The sequence below is a fragment of the Mastomys coucha genome, unplaced genomic scaffold (genome assembly GCF_008632895.1).
Source record: "Mastomys coucha isolate ucsf_1 unplaced genomic scaffold, UCSF_Mcou_1 pScaffold13, whole genome shotgun sequence".
NCBI lineage: Eukaryota > Metazoa > Chordata > Mammalia > Rodentia > Muridae > Mastomys > Mastomys coucha.
The window spans coordinates 63,741,052-63,768,091 of NW_022196895.1; the positions used below are offsets into that span (position 1 = coordinate 63,741,052).

Sequence of the window (27,040 nt, forward strand, 5' to 3'; positions counted from 1 at the left end):
ACAACCATCTGTCATGGGTTCTGATGCCCTCTTCAGGCGTGTCTGAAGACAGCAACAGTATATTCATATACATAAATAAATCTTAAACAAACAAACAAACAAACAAAAGACTTGAGGCTTTCTGGCCTGCATATACTTTGGTTCATCTCTGCCACTGGAGAATCAACAGGTTGATGAGTGTTTTAGGGTAAGTTCTAGTGACTTGAGGCTTGTGGATAGTTCTTGAGTTGGGAACCCAGGGATACTGCATGAATGACATAAAGGAACTCCTAGACCCACTGCATAGCTCACCTCCAATTGGGTTAAGATCTTTGTGAAAGAAGGATAGCTTGTAATCATTACTCTGAACACCACAGCTGAGGGTTTGTTAAGATTTTGGGTTTTCCTTGGATATGACATACAATTATCACAAAAGGAAAAAAGTATGACAAGGGTGGACAGTAGTAGATTTTTTAAAAAATAGTCTCACTTTTCTAAGGCAAGGCCTTAGTATGTACAGGCTGGCTGGCCTTGAACACGATAACCTACTTCCTCAGCCTCCCAAACGCAGGGATTATGGGATTATAATAGGCATTGTTTCCGGAAAGAAACCCTGACTAGGTTAAACCAAGAGTTACCGCCCAGGACGCTTTGGAAGGACAAGAGAGGAAAATGATCAAATCAACATATGTCTTTCTGTAGTAGGCCAAAGTCAGGTACAGAAGCTGTGGGCTTTGTATTTCTCTTCTATGTTCAAGTGTTTTTTAAAAAGACATTCAAAAGCTGTTGAAGTTAAGGAATTCGTTTAGGAAAAGAGACTCTGAACCTTTAAGACAGATACATTTTTCAGGTAAAACTTGTGTGGAGCAAAGACGGTGAAGGGAGCGGTGTGATTTAGGAAGAATGGCAGTTAAGCAAAAAAACTTCCGCCAGGTAGTGGTGGCGCTCGCCATCAATCCCAGCACTTGGGAGGCAGAGACAGGGGGCTCTGAATTCGAAGCTAGCCTGGCCTACAGAGTGAGTTCCAGGACAGCAGGGCCATGCAGAGAAACCCAGTCTTGAAAAAACAAAAACAACAAACAAACAAACAACCCTCCCCCCCCAGTTGGTACCAGCTTTATCCCAGGCGATTAGGTGTAGCTAACTTTCTTTTTTTCGTTGTTATTCGTGCTTTTTTTTTTTTCGAGACAGGGTTTCTCTGTGTAGCCCTGGCTGTCCTGGAACTCAACTCACTCTATAGACCAGGCTGGCTTCGAATTCAGAAATCCCCCTGCCTCTGCCTCCCAAGTGCTGGGATTAAAGGCTTGCGCCACCACTGGCCGGCATAGGTGTAGCTAACTTTCGTGACAAGTGTGCCCCAAGGAATGATTTGTTAAAAGCAAACCATGAAGCCTATGAGTCTACTAAGCGGCGATACGAAAATATTAAAAAAACAAAAACCTAGTGGGGAAAGGCGGTTTACGGACCTTTGGGGAGATCTCAAACTGAAGAATAAATCTCAAGGCTTTCCGAACAGCGCCTACGGGGAAAGTTTCTCCCGTCTAAGTCGCGCGGCTTCGGGCCTTCAAATCGAAGAACGCGCACTCCCTACCAATCACAGGCTTCGACCCGCCCCTTCCCGGAGCCTAGCCCAATCACGTGCGGATTCAGAGACCACGCCCTCGCTTCCTACAGGAGGGAGACCTCGCGGGCTTCCCAGGTTTGCGCATGCGCACTGCAGCGCCGCGGGTCCGCCCCTTTAGCGGACGTTTTCCCGGCGCTCGTGGGTGGCTGAGCCTGGGGTCGCTTCCTGGTGAGGAGGGTCGTCGGAGCTGTGGACTGGACGGGGAGGGCCAGGCTGCGGTTTCTAGGCTGCGACGGTGACCGCCCGGCCTGGTGGGGACACGAGCTGGAGGCTGGGCTGCTCCGAGAGATCGGGCGCGGGCGTGTGGGCCAGGCTTCCAGCCTGGGCTCCGCATCCTTGTTCCCTCCGGTCCGGCTCGGGATTGCTCACGCAGCCCTGGCCTCTGAGCTTTGCGGTGTTTTTCTCCTTGCAAACTGCTCTGGCGACTGCTTTACTGTGTTGTGGTGGGCGGTCTTGGCCTTCTGACTGACTCAGCCTCAGGGAGTAACGTTTTTGTTCGCTCCGAGGGCTCTTCTGTCCACCGGTGGTGTCTGCTTAGCTTCATGCGCACTTAGCTCCTAACAACTAATGCAAAATGAGAGACTGTTTTTACTATCCATCCCCCTCCTTTTGCTTTCAGACTTTGTGTAGTTAAGCATGAGGTCTCTTCTGACACAGTCGTTTGGAGGCCAGCTGTGTATAGGACAGTGCATTCGTTCACACTTACCCTTTTGAAGTCATGTTTCTGGTATTTTCATTTCGACCAAACCAACTTTTTCTTCCGAGTCCAGCGTTGTGGGCGAACTTTAGGGTAAGTTTTAAAAAGTTATATACGGGGGAAAAAAAGTTATATACGGAATGTCTACCTAATTTTGACATGTATCAAAATGGTTAAATGATGATGGCTGGCAACTCAGTGTTTTGGGTTGTACAGCATGTACTTTTTACATGTATGTAACAGTGTACATAGACCTGTAATGACTAGAGGAAGTAATCTTTTATGTACCCATGAATGTAATTCATTAAATACAAGTAAATATGTGAAAATTGAAGCCACTATACTCTTTTAAACAACAAGAGACATTGCATAGGTGGCTACATGTTTGAAATACAGTAGAATAATAAATAACACTGTATTTTCTTCACATTACCTGGTGGATAATGGAATACTAAGGGAAATTAGTGCCTTTTCCCATTTAGGAAAGTTTTAGGAATGTGCTGTGTACATGGATGGGGGTTTTGGTTTTTTTTTTTGTTTAGCTTTGGAAATTTATTTTTTTATTTTTTATTTTTATTTTTATTTTTTCAAGACAGGGTTTCTCTGTGTATCTCTGGCTGTTCTGGAACTCACTCTGTAGACCAGGCTAGCCTCGAACTCAGAAAACCGCCTGCCTCTGCCTCCCTAGTGCTTGGATCCAAGGCTTGCGCCACCACCGCCTGGCAGCTTTGGAAATTTATTATAATTACACTTGTGCATACACATGTCAGAGGATAGCCTGTGGGAGCTGACTCTCTCCTTCCATCATATGGGTCTCAGAGATCCAACTCAGGTTGTCAGGCTTGTGTTTTTAGTTAGTTTGTTAATTTTTTTTTTTTTTAATTATAGGACCTTCTTTCTTCTGGCATGGTACTGGTTGTGCAGCCCAGGCTGGTCTGCAACGTGAGGCAGTCTCATCTTAGACTCCTAAATTACAGGCATACAAGGCTAGATTTAGGCAGTTTAGTTGGAACACTTGTGCAGTGGCTTAAAATGTAAGGAACAGCATGCTTTGGGGGTAAGTCATGGGTCTTAGCTCTAGAGAGGCATTTGAAATTAAAAACATTAGAAGTTTGATAACTAATATAGCAGGAGAAATTAGAATTATCAGAGGTACCTATGTATGCCACAGCTGCTTTGTAGATACCTGTTGGTAATTGATGTGAATTGATTCTCTCCTTCCACTATGTGGGAGTAAACTTAGGTCATTGGGCTTGACAGCAAGCATCTCTACTACTGAGCCATCTCATCAACTCTAAATACCAGAATTCTAAACTTACCCTAAAAGTTATTAGTTTTATACTGTCTTTGCTTTTTTTACTAGTTAAGTTTGTGATTCTTCATATTCCTTCCTCCACTAAACCATGGGCGTCTTAGAGGCACCATGACTATGGCAACTCCCCCCCCACCTCCCAGACAGGGTTTCTTTGTGTACTCCTGGCTGTCCTCTAACTCGCTCTGTAGACCAGGTTGACTTCGAACTCAGAAATCTGCCTGCCTCTGCCTCCCAAGTGCTGGGATTAAAGGCGTGCACCACCACCACCTGGCCCATGGCAACTCTTATAAAAGAAAATGTTGAATTGGGGCTGGCTTGCAGTTCAGAGGTTCAGTCCATTATCATGGTGGCATACAGGCAGCCAGGGTGCTGGAGAAGCAGCAGAGGGACACTGGCATTCTAGGCCTAGCTTGAGCATAGGAGAGGTCAAAGCATAGGGGCCACCACTAAGGCCCCACCTCCTAATAATACCACTCCCTAAAGACCAAGCTTTCAAAATAGGAGTCTGTGTGTGTGTGGGGGGGGGGCATTCCTATTTAAACCACCACAGTGGGTAAATCCAGTTTGTATCTCTGCACTCTGCTGGGTATAAGAAGGTAAGCTTAGCGTTTGGTGTGATGCTCTTGGTTGTAAGGTGGGAGGTGTTCTGAGGCTTACTTTAGCCTATTAGTGTTTGTTAGTGACCATTCTCTTTTCGGTGTTACAAAAGTCTTGTTTTTTAAAAAGAGCCATTGTTCTTTGACCCACTGGGAGATGTTTTGGTTATAGACTATTCAGCTTCTTTCCCATGCCACTGTTGCAGAGAGATGGAAGATTTCAGAGGAATAGCAGAGGAGTCATTTCCGAGCTTTTTAGCCACTTCACTGCTTGGTAATAGTGAGGTTTTGGGAAATGTCACTCTTCCGTCAAATTTTGGCTTGCCCATTGCTGTTTCTACACTTGCCAAGAACAGACCCAGCACTGAATACAGGTAAGAATCACTCGAACAAATATTTTTTTTTCAGGTTTACAGACCCTGCAATATACTGAGAGAGTAGAGTATGGGATGTGTTAGGGAGTGGGTTTCTGGCTCCTGGTGCTTCTCTCGGATAACTGTTATTCTCTTATTCTCCAAGCTTACTGGCTTTATATGCTTTCTTGTTTATGTTCAGAATATGTTTGAAAATCTGTCTTTGAATAGTTTCCTTTTTTTGTTTGTTTGTTTGTTTGATTTTTGTGTTTTGAGACAGAGTTTCTCTGTATAGCTCAGGCTGTCCTGGAACTCACTCTGTAGACCAGGCTGGCCTTGAACTCAGAAATCCGCCTGCCTCTGCCTCCCAAGTGCTGGGATTAAAGGCATGTGCCACCAACGCCCAGTATGAATTGTTTGTCAGTGTTGATCTGTGATTGTGGCGGTCATTGCATCTTTTAATGTGACAAAATTAAACCAAATCAAATTTTATATTTCCTATTCCCCTCCTTACCTCATTTCAGATGGCTCCATGCTTTATTGTGTTTGTGTGGTTGCCTTTCCTGGCTAGCTGAGTTTATTGAATGCTTCTGGTTCTTTTTTTCTTTTCCTACTGTGGCTTGACCCCTGGACCTTGTGCATGTTAAGCAAGCACTTTACCCTGATCTACCTTCCTACCTCCCTAGCCCTTGCTGTATGATTGTGAAGTAACTTATCTTGTATGCAAGTAATTTTAAATTACTCAGATCAAGTTTATCTTTTTTTATGAACCAAACCACCTTTTTTTTTTATTTTGTTTTTTTATATTTCTTATTCTAGTTTTATAACCAAGTACATGCTTGGCTTAGTACGTTTTATTTATATCAGTCCATATGTGTAATTTGCAATGTGTAAATTCTGATTGTGGTTAAATATCTGACCACTATTGAACTGCCTTCCAATCTAACAATTTAATGAGGGGTTTTACCTTTGGGATTAAGGGATTATGGTAACACTGGGGCTCCTGTGTGTTTTTATTTGGTGGTGGTTAGCTTTATTTTTTAGCTCTAGATATTAGTTAATTTTGAGACAGGTCTCAAGTAGACCAGACTGGCCTCAAATTTACTGTAGCTCAAGATGACTTTAAATTTCTGGTCTTCCTGTTTCTACATAGAATTACCAATAAGCCTCTATTACCATACCCAGGATAAGAAGTGTTGAGATCAAACCCAGAGTTTTATGCATACTAGGCAAGTGCTTTACCAAAAATCCTATATTGTTTGCTCAACAAGGTGAGTTTTAATTGTATGTAATTTAAATCCTAACAACTTTGTGTAGGTATCCTGATGTCCAGGCATCATACTTAATTGGAGAGAGGTTTTCAGTTCCTTCTGCATCATCTCCCAGTTGCCAGAGTGACAACACTGAGCCAAGAGAAAGATTACAACTCAGCTTTCAGGGTGACGAGTAAGTTCTTGCCTTAGACTTGGGAAAATGTATGACTTTGTCTTTGATTATTACTTCTTCGTATCTGTAAGAAAGACCTTTCTGTACATCTTGTAACTACATTTTTAACCTTAAAATTTTTTTTTCTGCCTGGCAGTGGTGGTGCACGCCTTTAATCCCAGCACTTGGGAGGCAGAGGCAGGGGGATTTCTGAGTTCAAGGCCAGCCTGGTCTACAGAGTGAGTTCCAGGACAGCCAAGGCTACCCAGAGAAACCCTGTCTAGAAAAACAAACAAACAAACAAACAAACAAAAAATTTTTTTTTCTGATTGTGAATGAAATAGTCATTGAAAAAAGTAAAAATATTGGCATTTATTAGGAAGACAGTCAAAGCATCAAAGCTTATATCTGTTAACTAAAGAAGAGACACTGGTTACATTTCCTTTCTTTTCTCTTTTTTAAATATTACATGGGGGGGTGGAATGCACATGTGTGCTTGATCATCTAAGCATGCCCTGGCACGTGTGCGGATGTCAGAAGGCACGTTACTGGAGTCTGCTTTTTCTTTCCGCTTTACTGGTCCTGGGAAATGGGCTTGGCGGCAAATAACCTTTATCTATTGGTTCATCTTGCTGGCCTAGTATTATTTTTGATCTTTCATTTTAGAGGTAAAAATAATTTATACATTTGTTTGTATACACTGAAGAAAAACCAGAATCTCTAAAACTAAGTTCTTGAAGTTCTTGGTGGTTTTAGTATGGACAGCCTTAAGGTTTCTGTTTATCTCTGCATTTTAGTATTGACAAGGTTGAATGTGCTAAGACATTATTCATTACTTTCATTTTTTTTTGCCTCTTGATAGACTTTATATGTGTTTTCTTTTTAGAAATTATTATTTTTTGTTTATTTATTTGAGACTTTCATGTCATTTACAATATTTTTACCCCTTTGCTCTTTTATTGAAGTGAGATTTCCCTGGGTTGTGTATGAGTTTGCTTTGGTGTAAGCTAGAGGTATTTAATATATGACGGCATTAATAAAGAGATAGAGGAGAATAGGAAGTAAATTGTAGTTGGGGCAAAGGCTCTGTATAGACGCATGGCAGGGTCCTTACCTCTTTAGCTTGAAGCTTATGGTTTGTTTTGTTTTTGTTGATCTCCTTACTGAATTTTTTTTTAATTATTTATTATATGTAAGTGTACTGTAGCTGTCTACAGACACACCAGAAGAGGGCGTCAGATCTCATTACAGATGGTTGTGAGCCACCATGTGGGTGCTGGGATTTGAACTCTTGACCTCTGGAAGAGCAGTCAGTGCTCTTAACCACTGAGCCATCTCTCCAGCTCCTCCTTACTGAATTTAATTAAGCTTGGCCCTTGGTCTCTATCAGAAGGGAAATTGCTATTAACAAAAACCATTTTTGGCTGGGCAGTGGTGGCGCACGCCTTTAATCCCAGCACTTGGGAGGCAGAGGCAGGCGGATTTCTGAGTTCAAGGCTAGCCTGGTCTACAGAGTGAGTTCCAGGACAGTCAGGACTACACAGAGAAACCCTGTCTTGAAAAAAACCAAAACCAACCAACCAACCAAACAAAAAAACCCATTTTCATCTGATTACAAAATTATAGAAACAGATAGAAAGTTAGGTATGAGAACAGAGGTAGTAGTAGAAATAAACTTGTGAAACCTTTATTTCCCATCATTGTGGCATACTGTAATCTTGGCGCCTGGGAGGTAGAAGCAGGGATATCAAAGGCCCAGGCCAGGCAGGCCTTCATGTAAATTCTAGGGCAATCAAGAACCCAGTGAGACCCTCTATCATAACAAACCAAACAACTACAAAGCCTTTATTCATTCAAAGATTTTGTTGGCTTGGCAAACACTGTTCTAGTATCTGAAAGTATAACTCACTGTTAGAAATAGCTAGGTTTTTAGCTAGGTGGTTGTGGCGCACGTGGGAGGCAGAGGCAAGTGGGTCTCTGAGTTCTAGCCTGGTCTACAGAGTAAGTTCCAGGATAGCCAGGGCTACATACAGAAACCCTGTCTGGGAAACAACAGCAGTAATATCTCTATCTATCTATCTATCTATCTATCTATCTATCTATCTATCTATCTATCTATCTATCTATGTATATATACACACACACACACACACACACACACATATATATATATATATATATATATACACACATAGAGAGAGAGAGAGAGAGAAGAAAGGGAAGTTGGGTTGTCTTCTAGGCATAATACTTATGTGGTAAAGAAAAAAAAATTTTTTTTTTCACTTGAGAGGCAGGGTAGTGGTGATTATTTTTTTTGGATCTGGTGAACTCTGTGCCATAGGAGCCAACATGCTTATCCAGCCCCCAGAATGCATTTCTGAAAGATAGAATACAGAACTGAATAACAGGTATTTTTATAGATTTACCTAAAGGTAACTAACATTTTTATCATAATTTTACTTCCTCAAAAAGTTCTGCTACAAGGAAAAAGAACTACATAGAAAGTCCACATTTGTCCCGTGCGCTCATGGAACCAAGAGCAGAAGAGAAGCGAGCTAACGCTACCTCTGTTGAGGGTCGGAGCCTTCTGGACAGAGTCTCCCCTCTGCAGCAGGTGCCAGGTATGAAGTGGTAGAAATTATTTCATGAATACGTTTAATGGTTTTGATTTCCCTGTCCTTCACTTGGTATTTGTCTTCTGCTTTTGTCCTGTGGTAAATACAGTACTTTGGTTTGTCACAGGCTTTTGTAGAACTCTCTTGATGGATTTCATTTGTCTTGGGAACCATGCTGTTGGTAGGTCAAGCACTGTCCTGTTTATTACAAAGACTCCATTGCTAGTATTCCTCACTTTTCCTCCCACCAGTCGAAACTGATTTTTGTATTAATATAGTGGATAAATTAGAAATTCTAAAATATTGTTTGTTAGACAATCAAGTTTATACTTTTAAAATACCCAAAGGCGACTCATTTTAAAAATTTATTTTAAAGTAGATATATGAAGTAGGAAAGCTACAAAGTGTGAGGCTCTGTCAAAGTGTGAGGAGTTCACAACAGTTACAAGGTGCTCCTGCTGGTGGCTCCTGGGTGCTACTCTAAATTCTTGCTCCTTTTCTTTCCTTGAACCACTTGTGGTTTTTTTTTTTGTTTTGTTTTTTGTTTTTCGTTTTCCAGATAGGGTTTCTCTGTATAGCCCTGGCTGTCTTGGAACTCACTCTTTAGACCAGGCTGGCCTTCAACTCAGAAATCCGCCTGTCTCTGCCTCCTAATAAAGGCATGGATTCCTTTATTATCCTGTATTATCTATTCTGTTTCAAGATAAAGAAGTGTAGCTGGGCAGTGGTGGCACACACCTTTAATCTCAGCACTTGGGAGGCAGAAGCAGGCGGATATCTGAGTTAGAGGCCAACCTGGTCTACAGAGTGAGTTCCAGGACAGCCAGGGCTACACAGAGAAACCCGTCTCGAAAAACCAAAAAAAAAAAACCAAAAAACAAAAAACAAAAACTAAACCAAAAAAACGTTGAGTTCTTTTATTTGTTTCTTTTAAATATGATTAGGTTGAAAAATAATCTGTCCCTTCATTTTTTGTTTTTGTTTCTTTAATAGATTCAGCTCTTGATTTTCACTTAAAATCATGGACAAATAATCAAGAACACAAGGTAAATTTTTATATATTATCAATTTCTTGAATGCTGTAATGAATTTAAAAGTTTATGTTAAACACATACCCTGCTCTATTAGAGTAAACATTTTTACTAAACACACACACAGGGAGAGAGGATGAGAGAGAGAGAACTATAGAAGCTTGTATACAACAGAACTTCTACAGTAGAAATGGAAATTTATTAGTGGTATATTCCAATATTCCTAGCATTGGGAGGCTGGGGTGGGAAACTTGCTATGAATCTGAGGTCAGCTGGGCCGTATGGGAAGACTCTGCGACTTAGTTTCTCTTCCTGCTGCTGTGCTAAAAATCCCCTGTGAAACAAGGGAGAAAGGTTCTGTTTTAGCCCACAGTTCCACAGTACAGTCTATTATAACTGGGAATTTACAGTAGCGGGAGCTTGCGTGAGCTGATTACATCAAGTCCATACTCAGGAACAGGGAGCAATGAGTATATGCATGCTCATGCTCAGATTGCTTTCTCTAGGATTTTGGTGTTTTTGGAGACAAGATGTCTGTATGAAGTCTTGGCCATCCTGGAACTCACTATGTAGGCTAGTCTTGAACTCAGCTCTGCCTGCCTCTGTGTGCTTCTGTCTCAAGAGTGCTGGGATTAATTATCCTATCTTGGAATTCCTGCTTTGGGAGTGGTGCCACCTACAGGAGGTGGGTCCTCCGCATTTATTAATCAAGGTACTTAGAGTAGATAACCCCAGAGACCTACCTCCTAGGTGGGTCTAACTTCTATCAGGTTGAAATACTAGTCATCACCTTCTGCCTCGAAAACAAAAGAGTGGTTTACCTCTAGTAATAAGGAGATTCAAATATAATTCTGTCTAGATGTGTTTGTGTACACATTTGGTCCCAGCACTCCAGAGGCAGGAGGCAGGAGGCAGGCAGATCTCTACAACTTCAAGCTTGTTCTACATATCAAGTTCCAACTTAGCCACATAGTGAGACCCTGTCTCAAAAAATAATAAAATGAAAGTTCTGGCACTAACTTTTGTCTTATGTATTTATTGGACTAGCTGAGTCCTGTCCTATATAAATATAAAATCACTTTGACATGCAATGGTTTTAACCTCAAAATTAGGCACATTTTGCAGTCAACTCTTAAATTGGTATCCATGGTTTTAGTATATACTTAATATTAGTGTGAAATGAATGAGACAAGGAAGTATTAAATTTTAATTGTGGGCTGTGACTGTTTGTGGTAAATTGTTCATGCCCTTTAGTGTTAGCTGGTCCTTGGGTTGGAGAGAAGAGAAATAGGTAGTTCTAAATACTGATAGGAAAGATTTCTTGGATTAAGGATATTTATTCCAGCTTTGTAGTTCATTCACTTCCTGTAGCAAGCCTTGTATTTCCCAAATTTAGATATGAGATGTGTGGACCATGTTATAAGATTTGTAAGCTGTGGAGGCAGTTTGATAGTGCCTTGTGTTTTAAGGTGGATCAGAGCAGGGAAGTAGAGTAGGGCAAGAGGGGATGCTATTAGTCCATGGAAAATGGAATTCTTCATTGACTAACATGTATTTTTTTTCATTTATTAACTGTACTGCAGATTAAATACTTGGTCTTTTTTTATAGCCTTGTACCATTTGTTTCCTTTTAGATTGCTGTGCCTGATCCTAAGAAGCATCTTGAAGCCATGAATCCAAACAGTGATTTCAGCCATGCCAGCTTTTTAGACAATGAGAAACTTTTAACACTGACAGATGTGGACGATTCCTCTGGTACTGTGAATGAGTGATGCTCTCTGCCTTTCACTTGCCATTTCACTTTTGTCTGTATTGGGGTAGTGACTTTTGGTCACTGTCTTTCTTTTCCTTCTGCCTGAACAAGACTCACTTGACTTGTTCTGCTGTGTTTTGTTTTGTTTTGTTGAGATAGGGTTTCTCAGTGTAACAGCCTTGTTACCAGGATGTAACCTTGAACTCACTGAGATCCACCTGCCTCTGCCTCCCAAGTGCTGGGATTAAAGGTGTGTGCCATCATGCCTGGCTTGTGTGCTGACTGTTCTGTGTAGCAAGATTTATTGTTTTACTTCTTTGTGGACAGAGTCTCACTGTGTAGGCTGGTCTAGAGCTCCCTGTGTAGATTATGCAGACCAGAAACTCATAGACATCTGCCTGCCTCTGTCTCCGAGTCTTGGCATTATTTTTGTTTAATTGGTGAGAGGAAATGTCATACTGGCCTTGAGTTGAGGATCCTCTGTGTCACAGATAACTAGATCAGTCAATCTCTCTCTGTCTGTTTTCTTGTTTCTTTTCTTCAGTGGTCCTGGGTCTTCAGTGCTACACCTGCTGTATGTTAGACAAGCACTCTACCATTAAGTTGTGTCCTAAACCCTCCCCTCTTCCCTGATTTCTTTTTTTTTCTTTTTCTTTTTTCAAAGATACAGTTATTTATTTTATGTATATGAGTACACTGTAGCTGTCTTCAGATGCACCAGAAGAGGGTGTCAGATCTCATTACAGATGGTTGTGAGCCACCATGTGGTTGTTGGGATTTGAACTCAGGACCTCTGGAAGAGCAGTCAGTGCTCTTAACCACTGAGCCATCTCTCTAACCCTTCTCTTCTTTTCTCTTCTCTTCTCTCCTCTTCTTTCCTTTTCTCTTTTCTTTTTCTTTTTCTTTTATTTCCTCCTCTCCTCCTCTCTTCTCCTCTCCTCCCTTGCTTTTCTTTTCTTGCTTCCTTCCTCCTTTTCTTTCATTTATTATTATTTAATGTACATTAGTGTTTTGCCTGCATGTATGTGTGTGTTGAGGGTGTCAGATCCCCTGGAACAGAAGTTAAAATAGTATTGAGCTGCCATGTGGGTGCTGGAAATTGAACCTGGGTCCTCTGGATGAGCAGCCAGTGCTCTTAACTGATGAGCCATCTTTCTAGCCCTCTTCTACATTTTTTTTGTGGTCTTTTCGAGACAGGGTTTCTCTGTATAGCTCTGGCTGTCCTAGAACTCACTCTGTAGACCAGGCTGGCCTGCCTCTGCCTCCCAAGTGCTGGGATTAAAGGTGTGCACCACCACCGCCCGGCCACTTCCTACATTCTAAGTGCTAGGAATTTATAGGTACACACTACCTCATCTGGCTTTATGATAGTATTCTTATGCTTGTCATAAAAATAAAATTATGTCATCCACTGCCCTGCTATGTTTTATCAGCCTTTATGATTAAAAATTATTTGTAGTTCAGTTTTTACTTGAAAACCTACCTTATTTTTCATTCTACTTTATCAATAGATGATGATATTAATGATGAAGAATTTTATGATGATCATTTAGAAGCATATTTTGAACAACTAGCCATTCCAGGGATGATATATGAAGCAGGAGGACAGGAGTCACCAGAGAATGATTTTAAGTTCCCTGTAAGTGATCCCAGTCAAGTATGCTCTCGTCTTTGGTTTTTGCTTGTTTTTATAAAGAAATTTGACCTTGTAAATCATTGTCTTATTAGATTTTTTTTTTATGTTGTTTTGTTTTGAGATATGGTTTCGTGTAGACCAGGCTGGCCTACAACTCACCTTGAACTCCTCCACCTCCCCAGTTTCTAGGATTAGAGTTTCCTGCCACCACGTGTGGTTCATTTCATGTTAATGTTATAAACTTAAGTCTATGGCTTTCCTGTGGACTTCAGATTGGTGAAAAAATTGACTTTCTTCTCTATTTTCTCTTACTTTGGCCTCCCTTAAGAAAGTAAAAAATGAGGTTAAGAATTCCAGCACTCGAGAAGCAGCTTCCGGAGGGTTAGGATTTCTAGGCCAGCGTGGGTTCCCTGCAGGAGGCAGGAAACAGGCAGTGTAGTCAGTAGGCATCCTTTTTCTGCATTAAGCAATTAACATCTTGTTGCCGTAGCATTTATTTCTCTCTGGATCATTTGAAAACGAGTTGCTAATGATTTATGAGTATACACTAAAATTTATCACCAATGAATAAGAACATTTTCCAACATAGCCTCATGCTGTTAGATACCTTTGATACAGTAGTTTAAAATATATTTTATGCATGTGGATGTTTTATTTGCATGTATGTCTAGACTACTTGCATGCCTGGTGCCCTCAGAGGCCAGAATAGGGTGTCAGATCTCTTGAGATTGCAATTACAAATGGTTGTGAACCACTGTATGGGTGCTAGAACCAAACCCAAATTCTTGAGAAGAGCTCTTCACCATTGACCCATCTCTCCAGCCCCTGACACATTGGCTTAAATTGATGACCATATTCAAACTTGCTCAGTTATCTCTGAAATACTCTTTATTTTTACTGTTTGTGATTCATAGCTTAATCAAAGGTTATATGACTTGTGATTTTTGGGTTTCTTTATTTTAATTTGCAATTTGTTCATGCATTAAGCATTTTGTACAATTTAGGCTCTCTGTTTTGTAGATCTGAAATCTGGAACTTCTGATTACTATATCCCCTAGTTAGAATAGGTTAGACATTTGGCAAGAACTTTAGTGATCCATTTTCCACCTGAGTAAGTTGGTTAAGCATGTCTGCTGTGTATGAACTGCCTCACAGCAGGGGGTGTATCTGTGCTTCTCCCATGGTGCTCTTTGGTAATGTGGTTGCTCATGTCCCTCATGCAGATGATTTTTTTCTTTATGATTAAGTCATCTGTGGGAAGACACATCAAGGCCTTGTAAACAGCCTGTCTCCAGCACATCTTAACAAACTGTTGGTTAGCTTAATTGCTAAAGCCCCTTGGGCTCAAGCACCGTACACTGGTGTTTGCCATGGTGGTTTTTCTGATTCTTTCTCATTGTCTAACTAGCATCCCTCATTAAGGCAGACATTTTGTTTTTCTCAAAGTGTTCTTTTTAAATTTAAAAGTGGATACTTTCTTAACAGGCAAATGAAAACAGTATCTTAAACTGTGAGTTTCAATCAGAAAATAACAGTTCTGTGATTCCTCATGGTGCATATGCTTCAGGAAATTCTCGTACTACTCACACAGAGTCTGAGGAAGGCCATGGTTGTCTGCTGGGGACTAGTAAGTATTGAAATGGGATTTTTTTTTTTTCCTTTTTTGGTTTGTTTGGCACAAGATTTCATATAGTAACCTAGGCTGGCCTGGGTCATATTGTATACTCCAGACATGTCTTTCAGCCTGTGTCTGGCTCTCCTTTGTTCTTAAATTTGGGTTTGAGTTTACCTTTTCAGGAAAAAAAAACTTTGTTGTGATTAGTTTTCAGTTTATTTTCATTTTCCTTTTGAATCTTTTTTTTTATTTAAAAAGATTTATTTGTTGTTATATATAAGTACTCTATAGCTGTTTTCAGACACACCAGAAGAGGGCATCAGATCTCATTATGGATGGTTGCGAGCCACCATGTGGTTGCAGGGATTTGAACTCAGGACCTTCAAAAGAGCAGTCAGTGCTCTTAACTGCTGAGCCATCTCTCTAGCCCCCTCCTTTTGGATTTTAGCCTAAAAACTTTGAAAAGAGCTTTTAATGTCTTAAGAAGAGGTCAGTTACCTCCTGGTTAAATTTGTTTCTGAGTGGTTTTGTTTTATATGTTAATGTGAAACTGCAGTCATTAATTTTAACAGTTCTGTGTATATAAAGACACTAGAAATAATTGTAATCATTTTTGTGTGAATTGGTGCTGGTAGAAATTCAGTAGTTTGTTCTTGGGTGGCCATTTTAAATGACTGTATCCTAGTTAGACCTTTGAGAATGAGAGATCAGCTCTCTGTATGCCCCTAGCCTTCTTATATTCATCCCTTACTGATGCTTGTTTTCACTTGTTTCCAATCTGCAGAATTTGTCATATGGACAGTAAGTATTGACTAAGAAGACAGTTATTGCATTAGACTGTCTAGACTTTGACATTGCTCCATTAACCTTTTTTCTTTATTTTAGGTGGCCGTGTAAGTGCTGTAAATAATAAAAAGCAGGTAGATATGATATCACTTTATTCTCATACCTGGAGAACTGAGAAGGAAGGGGCACAAAATTTGAAGGATATTGTTCCAAATCAAAGCAGAGTAAGTTGCTGAACATTTTATTTTACTTCCTAGTAATCTCTCACGTTTGTATGATACCAGATTTTCAGAAGAAAATTGTTGACCTCTGAAAAATATGGAAAAAATATAAAATTATTATTTCTATGGTTTGTGTTTGATTGTATATATTATTGGCTTAACTATTATACAATTGTTCATTTTCTTGGCTTTAAACATTTGCTGTCATTCTTAGTTATTCATTTGTAAAGTTCTTTAGCCTAGTATGTAGCCGTTTAATAAAGCACATAGCTGGGTGGTCTGTGCATTTAATTTCTGCATTTGGGTAGAGGCAAGAGGGCTGGAACTTGAGTCAACTCAACTGTATAGCTCAGTTCACACCTGAGTGGGATACATGGGGACCAGTCTAAAAACAAAATTAAAAAGAAACAAACAAAAAACCCAAAGCAAACGCTGGCTTTTTTTTTTTTTTTTTTTTTAAAGCCTTGCTCAAGGATGTTTTCACGTTAGACTTTTCTCTTTGTTCTGATGCCACCGAAATTTTCCTATTTTGAAACATGGTAGGCATTTCTGCCTCAAATCTTTTTGTCTGTGTATTTGTATGTATCTGTCTAGCCTGGCTCTCTTCCCCTCCTTTCCTCACCTAGACTGAAGTCGACTTACCAGTCTAAGGCTGTATTAATAACTTGCCCCCTAGACCTAACAAAGCAGCTTAAAGAAGAGCTATTTTGGCAAGTGGTTTGAGGAGATGTAGTCCCTCACTGGAAGTCCTTTTTTTTTTTTTTTTTTTTTTAAATTTTATTTTTTTGTAGTCCTGGCTGTCTTGGAACTCACAATTTAGACTAGGCTGGCCTTGAACTCAGAGATCCACCTACCTCTGCTTCTTGAATCCTGGAATTAAAGGTATGCACCACCCTGCCGCCTGGCTCACTTGAAGGCTTTTATTTATACTAGTTTTATGCAGCTTGTCACACTAATGGGCCTGCTTTTGTAGAGACTTTTACTGGTAATTACAAAAGTGTGATTTACCGTTCTTCCTTGTGATATGATGGAAAGAGAGACCTGCTCTTGTGCTTTAGGTTCGTAAGTCTGTTGATACGTGTAATTACTATGACCACATTTTTAAGGTCTGGTCATTGATTTGTTACTCTTAAAGACTTATTTTTTTTAATAATTCTTTTTTTTTCTTTTAGATTTATTTATTTATGTATATGAGTACACTGTAGCTATACAGATGGTTGTGAGCCTTTATGTGATTATTGGGTATTGAATTTAGGACCTCTGCTCGCTCTGGTCAACCCTGCTTGCTCTGGTTGGCCCTGCTTTCTCAGTCCCTGCTTGCTCCAGCCCAAAGATTTATTTATTATTATAAATGAGTACACTGTAGCTGTTTTCAGACGTATCAGAAGAGGGCATCAGATAATCATTACAGGTGGTTGAGAGCCACCATGTGGTTGCTGGGATTTGAACTCAGGACCTTTGGAAGAGCAATCAGTGCTCTTAACCACTGAGCCGTCTCTCCAGCTCAAAGACTTATTTTTGACTGTATTCAGAATAAGCAAGGGTAGCATCTCTCTCTTGGCATTTGGTTTGTTGTATTTTTTTTGGCTTGCTTCAGTCTTGTGGCCAAAAGTTCAGTGTGCTCTGCTGCCTCCTCCTCCAGCTCAGTGTACTCTGCTGCCTCCTCCCCCCTTTTCTTAGTGTGTCATTTCTTCAGAGCAGTGCATTGGTCTTTGAGGTGTAGGACAAGTTGGTACGTGACCTAATGCCGACTCTTGGGTGCTTTGGTCCTGGGCTTCTTACTTTGAGGCTTTCTGACAGTGTATTGACAGATGCCATCTTCTTTAAAGAGCTTGAAAGGCTTCTGAATTCAAGTTCACTTGGGCCCCAGCTGATAAGGCACATTAGTATTTTCAATCCATGAATATTCTTCTGTCCTTTATTTTATTTTTTTAAATGATAATAACCAAGTTGAGAACTTGGTACCCTCACAGCTCATCTGTGAATATACTTGAGCCTCGGCATATTTTAAAGTTGGGTTTTGGTCAATTGCTTAGCTTTGGCTCACACATCATCCAGGATAGACTGAATACTATATAGGCCGTTTATTTATATAATAAGCATTTTATAGCCATTGCATTGCTTTGTCCATTAAGTGTCAAAATGAGTGTGAGAAACAAAACTTACTATTGTTCCATTAATAACTCTTAAAGGAGTGTGGAGGAGAGGCTATGGTGACAAGGCTGCGTGCTGTGGCCGAGACTCTCAGACCTACTGATAGTCACAGCACAAATGAGACAAAAGATGGCTCTGCCCCAGCTGACTACCTCAAACAGGATTCAGAATCTCCTCACCAAGATAAGCATTTGGCCTCAAATTTTGAAACCGTTCCGAATTTGGATAGATGCTTAGATACTGAGACTCCTACAGTGTCTGTTCAGAAAGATGGGGACATTGCATCTTTGAAGACTAATGGTGACAATGAAATTAATTCTCCTGATACTCTTTGGTCACCAACTTCCGAAAGGAGAGCATGTGGATTTTATGAGTCTAGTGCAAAGACTAATGACAGTAAGTAGACTATTTCATTTTAAATAGAATTAAAGAAGTGTGTAAGATGTTTAAGCTAAGCTTCCACATAGAACTCTCTGATTATTTATGTTGAAGTATTTAAATGTTTTTATGGATTTAAAAAATATTCTTTAACAGTTTTCTTTTTATTCATAAACAATATATTCTGGCCACAGCCTCCCTCCCCCCATCTTCCTAGTTCCCCCCCTCCTGATCCACTTCTCCTCATTTCCCTTCAGAACAGAGCAGGCCTCCAGGGATGTCAGCTGAGTATGGTATAAGAAGATACAAGCCTTCATATCAGGGCTGGATAGCGTAACCCACAGGAGGAAAGTGGTCCGAAAGCAGGCAAAGGAGTCGGAGACAGTCCCACTCCCACAAAAACCCTAGGCTAAACAACCATGAAATACATCGTGGTCACATTCATTCCTCTACCCTCTATTACCTTCTTCACCCACAAACTCCTCCCCACCAAGTCCCCATCCCACCATCGTGTCATGTTTGTTTTGTGTTCTTGGGGTTTAATCCGAGCCAGGAAGCATGGTGGTGAGTCTGTCCTCTGAAGTATCAATAACTTCCTAGTAATTATATTACTAAAGAAAATTTACTCTCCCCCTTTATCAACCCTTGAGTGCCAGAGGTTTCCCTATTTAGAGGAGGACTCCATGACTTCCTCCCATGTTATTATGGATTTTAAAGATTTTAAAAATATACTAATATTTCATGATTGTTGCTTAGAAATAATAATGTTAAGCAGACAGCTAGTGCAAATGTACCTTCCTTTCCCCCCACTATATCCCGTTCTTATACTCTTATGGCTAAGCTTGTCTTGTTGCCATCAGTTGGGGAAATGGATTTTCCTTTTTTAACCTGATTCTGAGCAGACTTTGGCACCATTGCTAAGTAAGTTTGTTGTTACATGCATCGTTCAATGGTCTTGGAATTTCCTCTTCAGAAACAGATCTCTCGCAGAACGTAGTCTACCAAAATGAGGACGGCAGATGGGTCACTGACCTTGCCTACTACACATCTTTTATTGATCAACAAGATTTGCAGATGTCTCTGAATAATGAAATGAATGAAGACTTCAGATCTGGTTGTAAGTATGGAGATAACCACTGTTATTGTGCCAGACTCATTGTTTATGATGATGTTTTGAATTTAGTTGGCTTGTATTGGTCAGTCATATAAAATCCCTTCTGAAACACAATTGCGTTCTGTAAATTCTTCAATACAAAGGATGTAGCAGTTACAAGGTTTGGTAGAAGGAAGCACAGGTGAGGTTTTACATTACTTGTTTTTGTTCTTCTAACAAGTAAACTTTAGCGCAAGATCCAAGACTGCTTTATGTTTAACCAGTGAAGAAGTCAGGTGACAAATGAGAAGATCGTTATTTTACGTTAGCTGATAATTAGGTTTATAGTTTTCTAAATCTGAAACTCTTCTTCCTTAATGTCCATGGCTGATTTTTGAGAGGTAGAAAAGGCAACACTAGAGCATTTCAGATTAAATGGGAGAGTCCTTAGGAAAAGTTCTTTGAAATATAGTAGTATTTGAGGTATGAGGCCAATGGAGTAAACACTGCGTGACGGTTAGCTCTTGCAAGCATCCAGGTTCTTCCGTGCTGTCTTCCTGTGGGCTGAGTTTCCTCCTCACTCTTTCTTGGCTTTTAGATTTGGTTGATTGCTACGTTCACATTTTACCATAGTGTTTTTAGTTCTTTAGTTGTAGGTTCACAGAAATATGTCTATATAGATTATACTATTTTGTGTCTAATTTTGGGGGCTTCATGGTTCCTGGTGTTCAGTCATAGGTTCTCTATTACGATGATTGCTTCAACAGATACATATTTAGCATTGTTCTGGCAGTAGAATTCCTGAGCTGTGGTTTACACTCTGATTTTCCTGACTAGAAGAACTGTGTCTGTTCTTACTTTTTTTTTTTTTTTTTTTTTTTTTTTTTTGAGTTTTTCGAGACAGGGTTTCTCTGTATAGCCCTGGCTGTCCTGGAACTCACTCTGTAGACCAGGCTGGCCTCGAAATCAGAAATCCGCCTACCTCTGCCTCCCAAGTGCTGGGATTAAAGGCATGCGCCACCACCGCCCAGCCTGTGTCTGGCTTTTATATGGATATTTGGGATTTGAACTTAGGTCTTCCTGCTTAGCCATTTCTTGAGTCTGATATTTTTCTTATGTATACAAATCTTGCTATTAGCCAGGTTGGTCTTATGCCCCTGGTCTCAAATGATTCTTCTCCCTCAGCTTCCTGAATGGCTGGGACTCTAGGCAATGCTATCATGCTTGCACTCAATTGAAATTACGTGTAAATACTTTTCACAAACCACCTAGGGCAAATTTTCACAACGGAAATCAGTCATAGTATTGTGCATTTTAATGGAAATTTGACAACTTTACATACTTAATATAATTATATAAATCATGTGAATGGAAGTTTTACATACTGTACAAGCAGGAGGGCCTGCGTTCTGCTTCCCAGTATTCATGTAAAAGCTAGGGTGGGAAGGTGGTTGTGGGATGCACTTATAACCCCAGTGAGGGCCGGAGTAAAATGGGCAAATGCTAGGGAATTGACTGTACACTGGAAAAGTGAACTTGAGGTTCAGAGACCTTTCTCAAAAATAAGACTCAAAGCACTAGAGGAAGACACCTGAAATTGATTGTGGCCTCTCCAGCTGACAGGTACACCTGCAGAGGTGCACCTCTTCCACATATGCACCTCTCCTCATGACAAAGTGGTTTCTTATTACCTCATTTTTTTAAATTTGCTTTTTGTGTGTGCTAATATAAGTGTAATTATATAAACTTGTTTTTCTTTAAGCTGAAGCATTGGATTTAATTGCAAAAGATGAAGAAGAATTCAATAAAGAACATCCATTTATACAGGTTTGAAATTACTTGTTCCAACCTATATTTAAATTTTTCTTGTATTAATTTAAATTTAGATAAAAAGCTTCTCCCCAGTAGTTAGTATACAATTACTTCACATTTTTTTTTCATGGTATAACAACTTTTACTCTTTTGTTCTAAGTTATTAGCTGAAAATTGATATACTAAAATATATCTTTGTAAGGGAATGTAGATTACAGGCAAAGCAGTTGCCTGGTACATAAAACTCTGCCCTTCGTTTCCAGTGCTGTACATAATAGCCATAACAACAGAACAGTAACTGTATCTTTATTTTTAAATGTCTGCACTTGTTTATTTATTGTGTGCCTGTGGTAGGGATATTTGGGGCTAGCATATGTGTGTTGGCACATTTCTAGAGATGAGAGGGCAACTTTTAGGAGTTGATTTTCTTCTACTATATGCCCTAGGGTCCAAGGTGATGTTGTCATTGTCAGGCTAGTGGCTTAACTTTTTAAAAAAGTTAAATAAAATTACTTTTAGTTATGTGAATATATGTGTAAGTAGGTCACTGCAGAGGCCAGTGGTACCAGATCTCTCTGGAGCTATAATTGTAAGCAACTATGAACCATCAGATAGATGTGGGTGCTGGGGGTGGTTTTTGGATCCTTCATAGGATATAGTTTACACTCTTGACCACTGAGCCATTTCTCTAGCTGCTAAACTTTATCTTTAATTTACTTAAAGTTGTTTCTAAAATTTCCATGGTTATCTCTGTGCTTTAAAAAAAAAATACAGTTTATAGAAGGTAATCCTATTGTGTGTGGTAAAAATGTATATATTCTACTTTGTGACAGTTAGTGTAAGAAACTTATTCAGACAGTCCATATTGTAAAAGGTATACAAAAATGAATTCTTCTTTAGACTTTAGTAGTTATTCATCTTTAAGTTTATCTAAATGTTTTGTACCACATTTTGAAAAAGTTAGTTTTTAAGTTTTTCTAGTTCTTTTATTTTTACTTTTACACATTAGAAAAAGAAGGAGAAGCCTTTTTCAGGAAAAAAAAAAGAAACAATAACTACTTTTTTCTAGGATGAAAATATAGATATTCAGAACACTTCAGTGGCACTTGGTGATACATCCTGGGTAGCGACAGTTAATTATCATTTATTGAGAAAATCACTTGGCACATCAGATTTCGATAAAGATGATGGCAGTTATCTACGCCTGTCATTAGGAGAGTTCTTTGCAGAAAGATCTGAAGCTCTTGGTTGTCTTGGTGGTGGTAAGGATGTGAAAAGAGTAAGTATGAAATGCACAGAAAGCGGTGAAGTCACTCATGTCCATGTGTGTTGCTAAACCACAAGACCCAAGACTGGATAAGCTGTTGTAGCAGCTCATAGTGGGGAAATGGGTATGTGTGAAAGAGAAAGCGAAGAGACTTACTATAAATAACCCTCTTTTGCCTTTACTTGACCACTTTCTGAGGCCTAACCTAATATTTTCCTGAGGGTACGTCCCTCTTAGAACAAAAGCCTCTGAGCAGCCTACCATCTCACAGTCTTGGGGACCAAACCTCAACGTGAGTTTTTGTGGGGACATCCACAATTCCAGGTTTCTTTTACTTTGAATGTTATGATGGTCTGTTTAGAATATAGCAACTTTAAGGCATAGGCAGAATGGGAGCTTGGCAGAATAGTGGTTAAAAGCTTAGCATTTGTGGTCAATCAGACTTGGTTTCAGTTCTGATTCTATCTTTTAACTAGCTCTATGACACTGAGCAGTTTGACTTCTGTGCCCTAATTTCTCCATTTCTAAAGTGTAGTACTCTTTGTGGGATTTTGTAAGATTGAAAGGTGTTGCTACATATAAAGTAGTCAATACAGGTATGCACTGAGTAACTTTTGGTATTATATGGTTGATTGGTAGGAAGAATTCTAGGATTCATTTATTCCATCCATCTGTAAGATGTTTTAAAATTTGGAATGTTTTGATTTTTAAAAAGTGATAGTTACATAGATTTTTAGAATGTAAACAGTTCGTGTAGTGGTAAGTGTTATGGTTTCACTGCATGGTGGTTTGGCTTTGTAGGATTGAGCCTGTATCAGCACTTTACATCATAGCAGGAGTGTGGCAGAGGAAACTGCGCCTCATGGCAGCGAGGAGGGAGCTAGGGGTGAGGGAAGGGAGAGAAAAGAAGGAAAAGAGATAGCAAAGAGGGCAGAGGGGGAGAGAGAGAGACAAGGACGGAAGTGGCTGGTGTCTTCATGTCCCCTTCAACGGCATGCACTCCGTGACACAACTTCCTTCTGTTAGGAATCACCTCCTAAAGTTCACCACCTTCTAGGAGTGCCACACTGCCCACTAGGTCCCTAGTGCATCTAGGAGTGCCACACTGCCCACTAGGTCCCTAGTGCATCTAGGAGTGCCACACTGCCCACTAGGTCCCTGGTGCATCTAGGAGTGCCACACTGCCCACTAGGTCCTTGGTGCATCGGCCCAGGCCCACTCCAGGTCCATATTATGGCACAATAGAATGAAATCCGTTTCTTAAACTTGAATAGAACATAAAACATTTTAAAGAAGATTCATTTATTTTATGTTTATGAGTATTTTGCTTTGTATATGTATGTGCACAGTACACTTGCATGGTGCTCATGGAAGTCAGAAAAAATTAGATCCCCTGGAGTTATAGTTACATGATCTTGTAAGCAGATCTATTATGTAGGATGCTGGAAATTGAACCTGGGTCCTCTGGAAGAGCAGTCAGTTCTTTTAACTGTTGAGCCATCTCTCCAGTCCTTAAATCAGTTTTAAAAAATTATGTGTATGTGCATGTGTCTGTGTGTATGGACTTTTGCACATCCATATAGTGCCTGTAGGGGCCACATGGGGGTGTCAGACCCTGGGGCTGGCGTTACAGGCAGTTGTGAGCTGGGAACCAAACCTGTGTCCTGCAGAAGGATGGTCTACACTTTAACTACTGAGCCATTTCTTCAGCCCCTCAGAACTTAAACATGGAACCATGCTTTAGAACCATGTGATCCATGTAGTGAATTAAAAAATGAAATGCTTGAAAGAGGTGGATTGGTTGGGGTTTTAGAGACTATGAAAGAAATGAAAAATAACCATTCCTTTTGTATTGTCTTATTTTAAGATAGTATCTCACTATGTAGCCCAGGCTGGCCTTGAACTTGTAGTTTTCTTGTCTCATCTTATTCTGTATTCAACTGTAGTTCTGTGCCATTATAATTGGGTCTGAACTTTTCTTTTTTTCTTTTTTCTTTTCTTTCTTTCTTTTTTAATATAGGGGATGTAGCTAGTTCTGGCTAACCCGAAAATTGTAGAGCAAGCTGGCCTTGAAGTCATAGACTTGTCTTTGCCTCCTACGTGAGTGTACATTACAAGCATGTGCCGCCATGCATGGCTTTCTGAACTCCTTCCTAAATACATGAACATAGCATTAGATCTTAGAAAAAGAGGTCTGACTCAGAATTTTTGTTTTGGTATTGTGAAGTTTCATTTTTCAGCTTACAGGATCCAGGGAAGAACCTTCCAAATGAATATCAACTATAATCTTTTTTTTTTTTTTTTTCATTTTTTCCGAGACAAGGTTTCTCTGTGTAGCCCTAGCTGTCCTGGAACTCACTCTGTAGACCAGGCTGCCCTTGAACTCAGAAATCTGGCTGCCTCTGCCTCCCAAGTGCTGGGATTAAAGGTGTGTGCTACCACTGCCTGGCTATCAACTAGAATCTTTTTTTTTTTTTGGTTTTTCGAGACAGGGTTTCTCTGTGTAGCCCCGGCTGTCCTGGTACTCACTCTGTAGACCAGGCTGGCCTCGAACTCGGAAATCTGCCTGCCTCTGCCTCCCAAGTGCTAGGATTAAAGGCGTGGGCCACCACCGCCCGGCTTCAACTAGAATCTTAAGTCATATTTTATATCTGCGATATGAAAGTCATGTAAATTCAGTTCATGAAAGTGCAAATTCAGTTCTCTTTAGTAGCTCCTTGAACCTAGGTCTTTCTGAGACTTAATGGAAGTCAGTGGGAGTACGCTTACTTTCAAGGCATGTTTTCTTTTGATATCTATAGAGCAAGATATGCATTAAGTTCTACAACATTCTTACCAGCCCCCATTCAGAACAATGCCAATAAACAGTGAGTGTGCACAATGTTACTGAAGGACTGACGAAGTGCTGCTTCCGACTGGCTTTTGACTTTTTAGGAAGGCTTACTTAACATCAATTACAGTGATTAAATGATATCTGTGACTGAAGAAACAAAAGGTTTTGTCTGAAGCATCTCTTCTCCCCATGTTGGATGCAGTGCTCAGGTCTTTCCATGAATAGACAGGTGCTATCATAGGTAACCAGCTCAAAGGTTCTATCTGGACTTTTAAACTTTGCCTCTAGATTTTTGAAGTTAAACGGCAAGGATGAAGTCATTTGGATGTTTTAGTAATAGTAGATAAAGTAACCTAGAGCTCTTTAAAGTAATTGGAAATTAAGGAAAATTAATTTGTGTTTAATTATTTTTGCAGCCATCATTTGGTTATTTTATTAGATCACCAGAGGAGAAAGAACCTGTTGCGTTAATAAAATCTGATGTATCAAGAAGTAATTTGGAAAAAGAAGTTACTCATCTTCACCATGGTTTCTCTTCAGGTAGTGGATTAAGTGAAAGACTTCAAGGATCTTTTGTCTTAACTTGTAATTGAGTGATTATATTCTGTGGGTAAAGATGTATACATTGCTTTACAAGATCTTCACATGGGTTGTAGAGTTGATTTTTTTTTTAATCTTTTTTTTTCTTTTTTTTTATATATATATAGCTTTTAACCTCTTTTTAAAAAAATTTTAATAATGCTTTTTTTTTAAGATTTATTTATTTATTGTATGTATGTGAGTACTTAGTACACTGTCACTGTCTTCAGATGCACCAGAAGAGGGCATTGGATCCCATTACAGATGGTTGTGAGCTACCATGTGGTTGCTGGGAATTGAACTCATGACCTCTGGAAGAGCAGTCAGTGCTCCTAATCACTGAGCCATCTTTCCAGCCCCCGATTTTTTTGTATTTTCACATTTCCTTTTCAACTGAAAGTGGAGAAGAGAGATAAAATCCACCCAAATTTTTGTATGAACTACTATGGCAAATGTGAATAATTTAAAATGACCTAGTTAAATATGGCTTATTAAATTATTACTGTTAAGAAATAGTAGAAATTAGAGATCCTTTGAAATTTAAAGTAGAAGACATGTAACATTCCTGCAATATCCTATAGACTTTTTTTTCTTTTCTGAGACAGGGTTTCTCTGTGTATCCCTGGCTCACCTGGACTCACTCTGTAGACCAGGCTGGCTTGCACTCAGAGATCCTAAAGGTGTGTGCTACCACTCTCAACTAATAGAAAATATTTTAAGTTAGACTTTCTTCATTAGCTAAGTTATTGAGCTGTTCCTTTTTTGCTAATCCAATATCCTTTGCTGTTTGAATATGAAGTTAAATAATAGTGCTCCATCCTTTTTTAAAAATTGCTTTATTGTATCTGGGTATTTTGTGTATCTGTGTATGTGTGCACCATGTTCAGCCTCCCTAGTGCCTGTGGAGCTGCTGTGTGGTGCTGAGGATTTAATCCAAGTTCTCTGGAAGAACAGCCAGTGCTTTTTAACCACCGAAAACCCTCTACACCCCTAGGATGTGCCTGTGCTCCGTACAGGAGGAAGGATAGAAAGCCTGGGTGTAGTTCATCTTTTAATGTTCTGAAGAATATTAAATATTAATTGTGAAATCAATTTTTGAAGCCCAAATATATTAGTTTACATAAATAATTTAGGGGAGATAAAAATCCACAGACTTCCTTCAGAGCCTGTCCTTTGTCCAAATGTCTGTCATTTAAACATTCTTACTGAGGACAACTTAACATGTACAGTACAAAGATACTTGTTTTTCCTTGGTGTTTAATCAGTTTGACTGGCACT

At 39.7% G+C, this 27,040-nt stretch overlaps 1 protein-coding gene across 5 annotated transcripts in view; it reads left to right on the plus strand.

Annotated features, from left to right (window-relative positions):
- The first annotated feature begins 1,683 nt into the window (after nucleotides 1–1,683).
- Cep192 (centrosomal protein 192) overlaps nucleotides 1,684–27,040 on the plus strand; it is an 88,818-nt gene continuing 63,461 nt past the window's right edge. For all 5 annotated transcript variants that reach the window (XM_031365946.1, XM_031365947.1, XM_031365948.1 and 2 more), the window contains exons 1-15: nucleotides 1,684–1,771; nucleotides 2,223–2,393; nucleotides 4,418–4,585; nucleotides 5,882–6,010; nucleotides 8,462–8,610; nucleotides 9,598–9,650; nucleotides 11,270–11,390; nucleotides 12,900–13,027; nucleotides 14,510–14,651; nucleotides 15,525–15,649; nucleotides 17,839–18,196; nucleotides 19,152–19,295; nucleotides 21,034–21,098; nucleotides 22,153–22,362; nucleotides 25,600–25,723. In XM_031365946.1, the coding sequence (XP_031221806.1) occupies nucleotides 4,422–4,585; nucleotides 5,882–6,010; nucleotides 8,462–8,610; nucleotides 9,598–9,650; nucleotides 11,270–11,390; nucleotides 12,900–13,027; nucleotides 14,510–14,651; nucleotides 15,525–15,649; nucleotides 17,839–18,196; nucleotides 19,152–19,295; nucleotides 21,034–21,098; nucleotides 22,153–22,362; nucleotides 25,600–25,723 (1,912 nt within the window). In that variant the 5' untranslated portion in view covers nucleotides 1,684–1,771; nucleotides 2,223–2,393; nucleotides 4,418–4,421. The remainder of the gene's footprint in view (nucleotides 1,772–2,222; nucleotides 2,394–4,417; nucleotides 4,586–5,881; nucleotides 6,011–8,461; nucleotides 8,611–9,597; nucleotides 9,651–11,269; nucleotides 11,391–12,899; nucleotides 13,028–14,509; nucleotides 14,652–15,524; nucleotides 15,650–17,838; nucleotides 18,197–19,151; nucleotides 19,296–21,033; nucleotides 21,099–22,152; nucleotides 22,363–25,599; nucleotides 25,724–27,040) is intronic.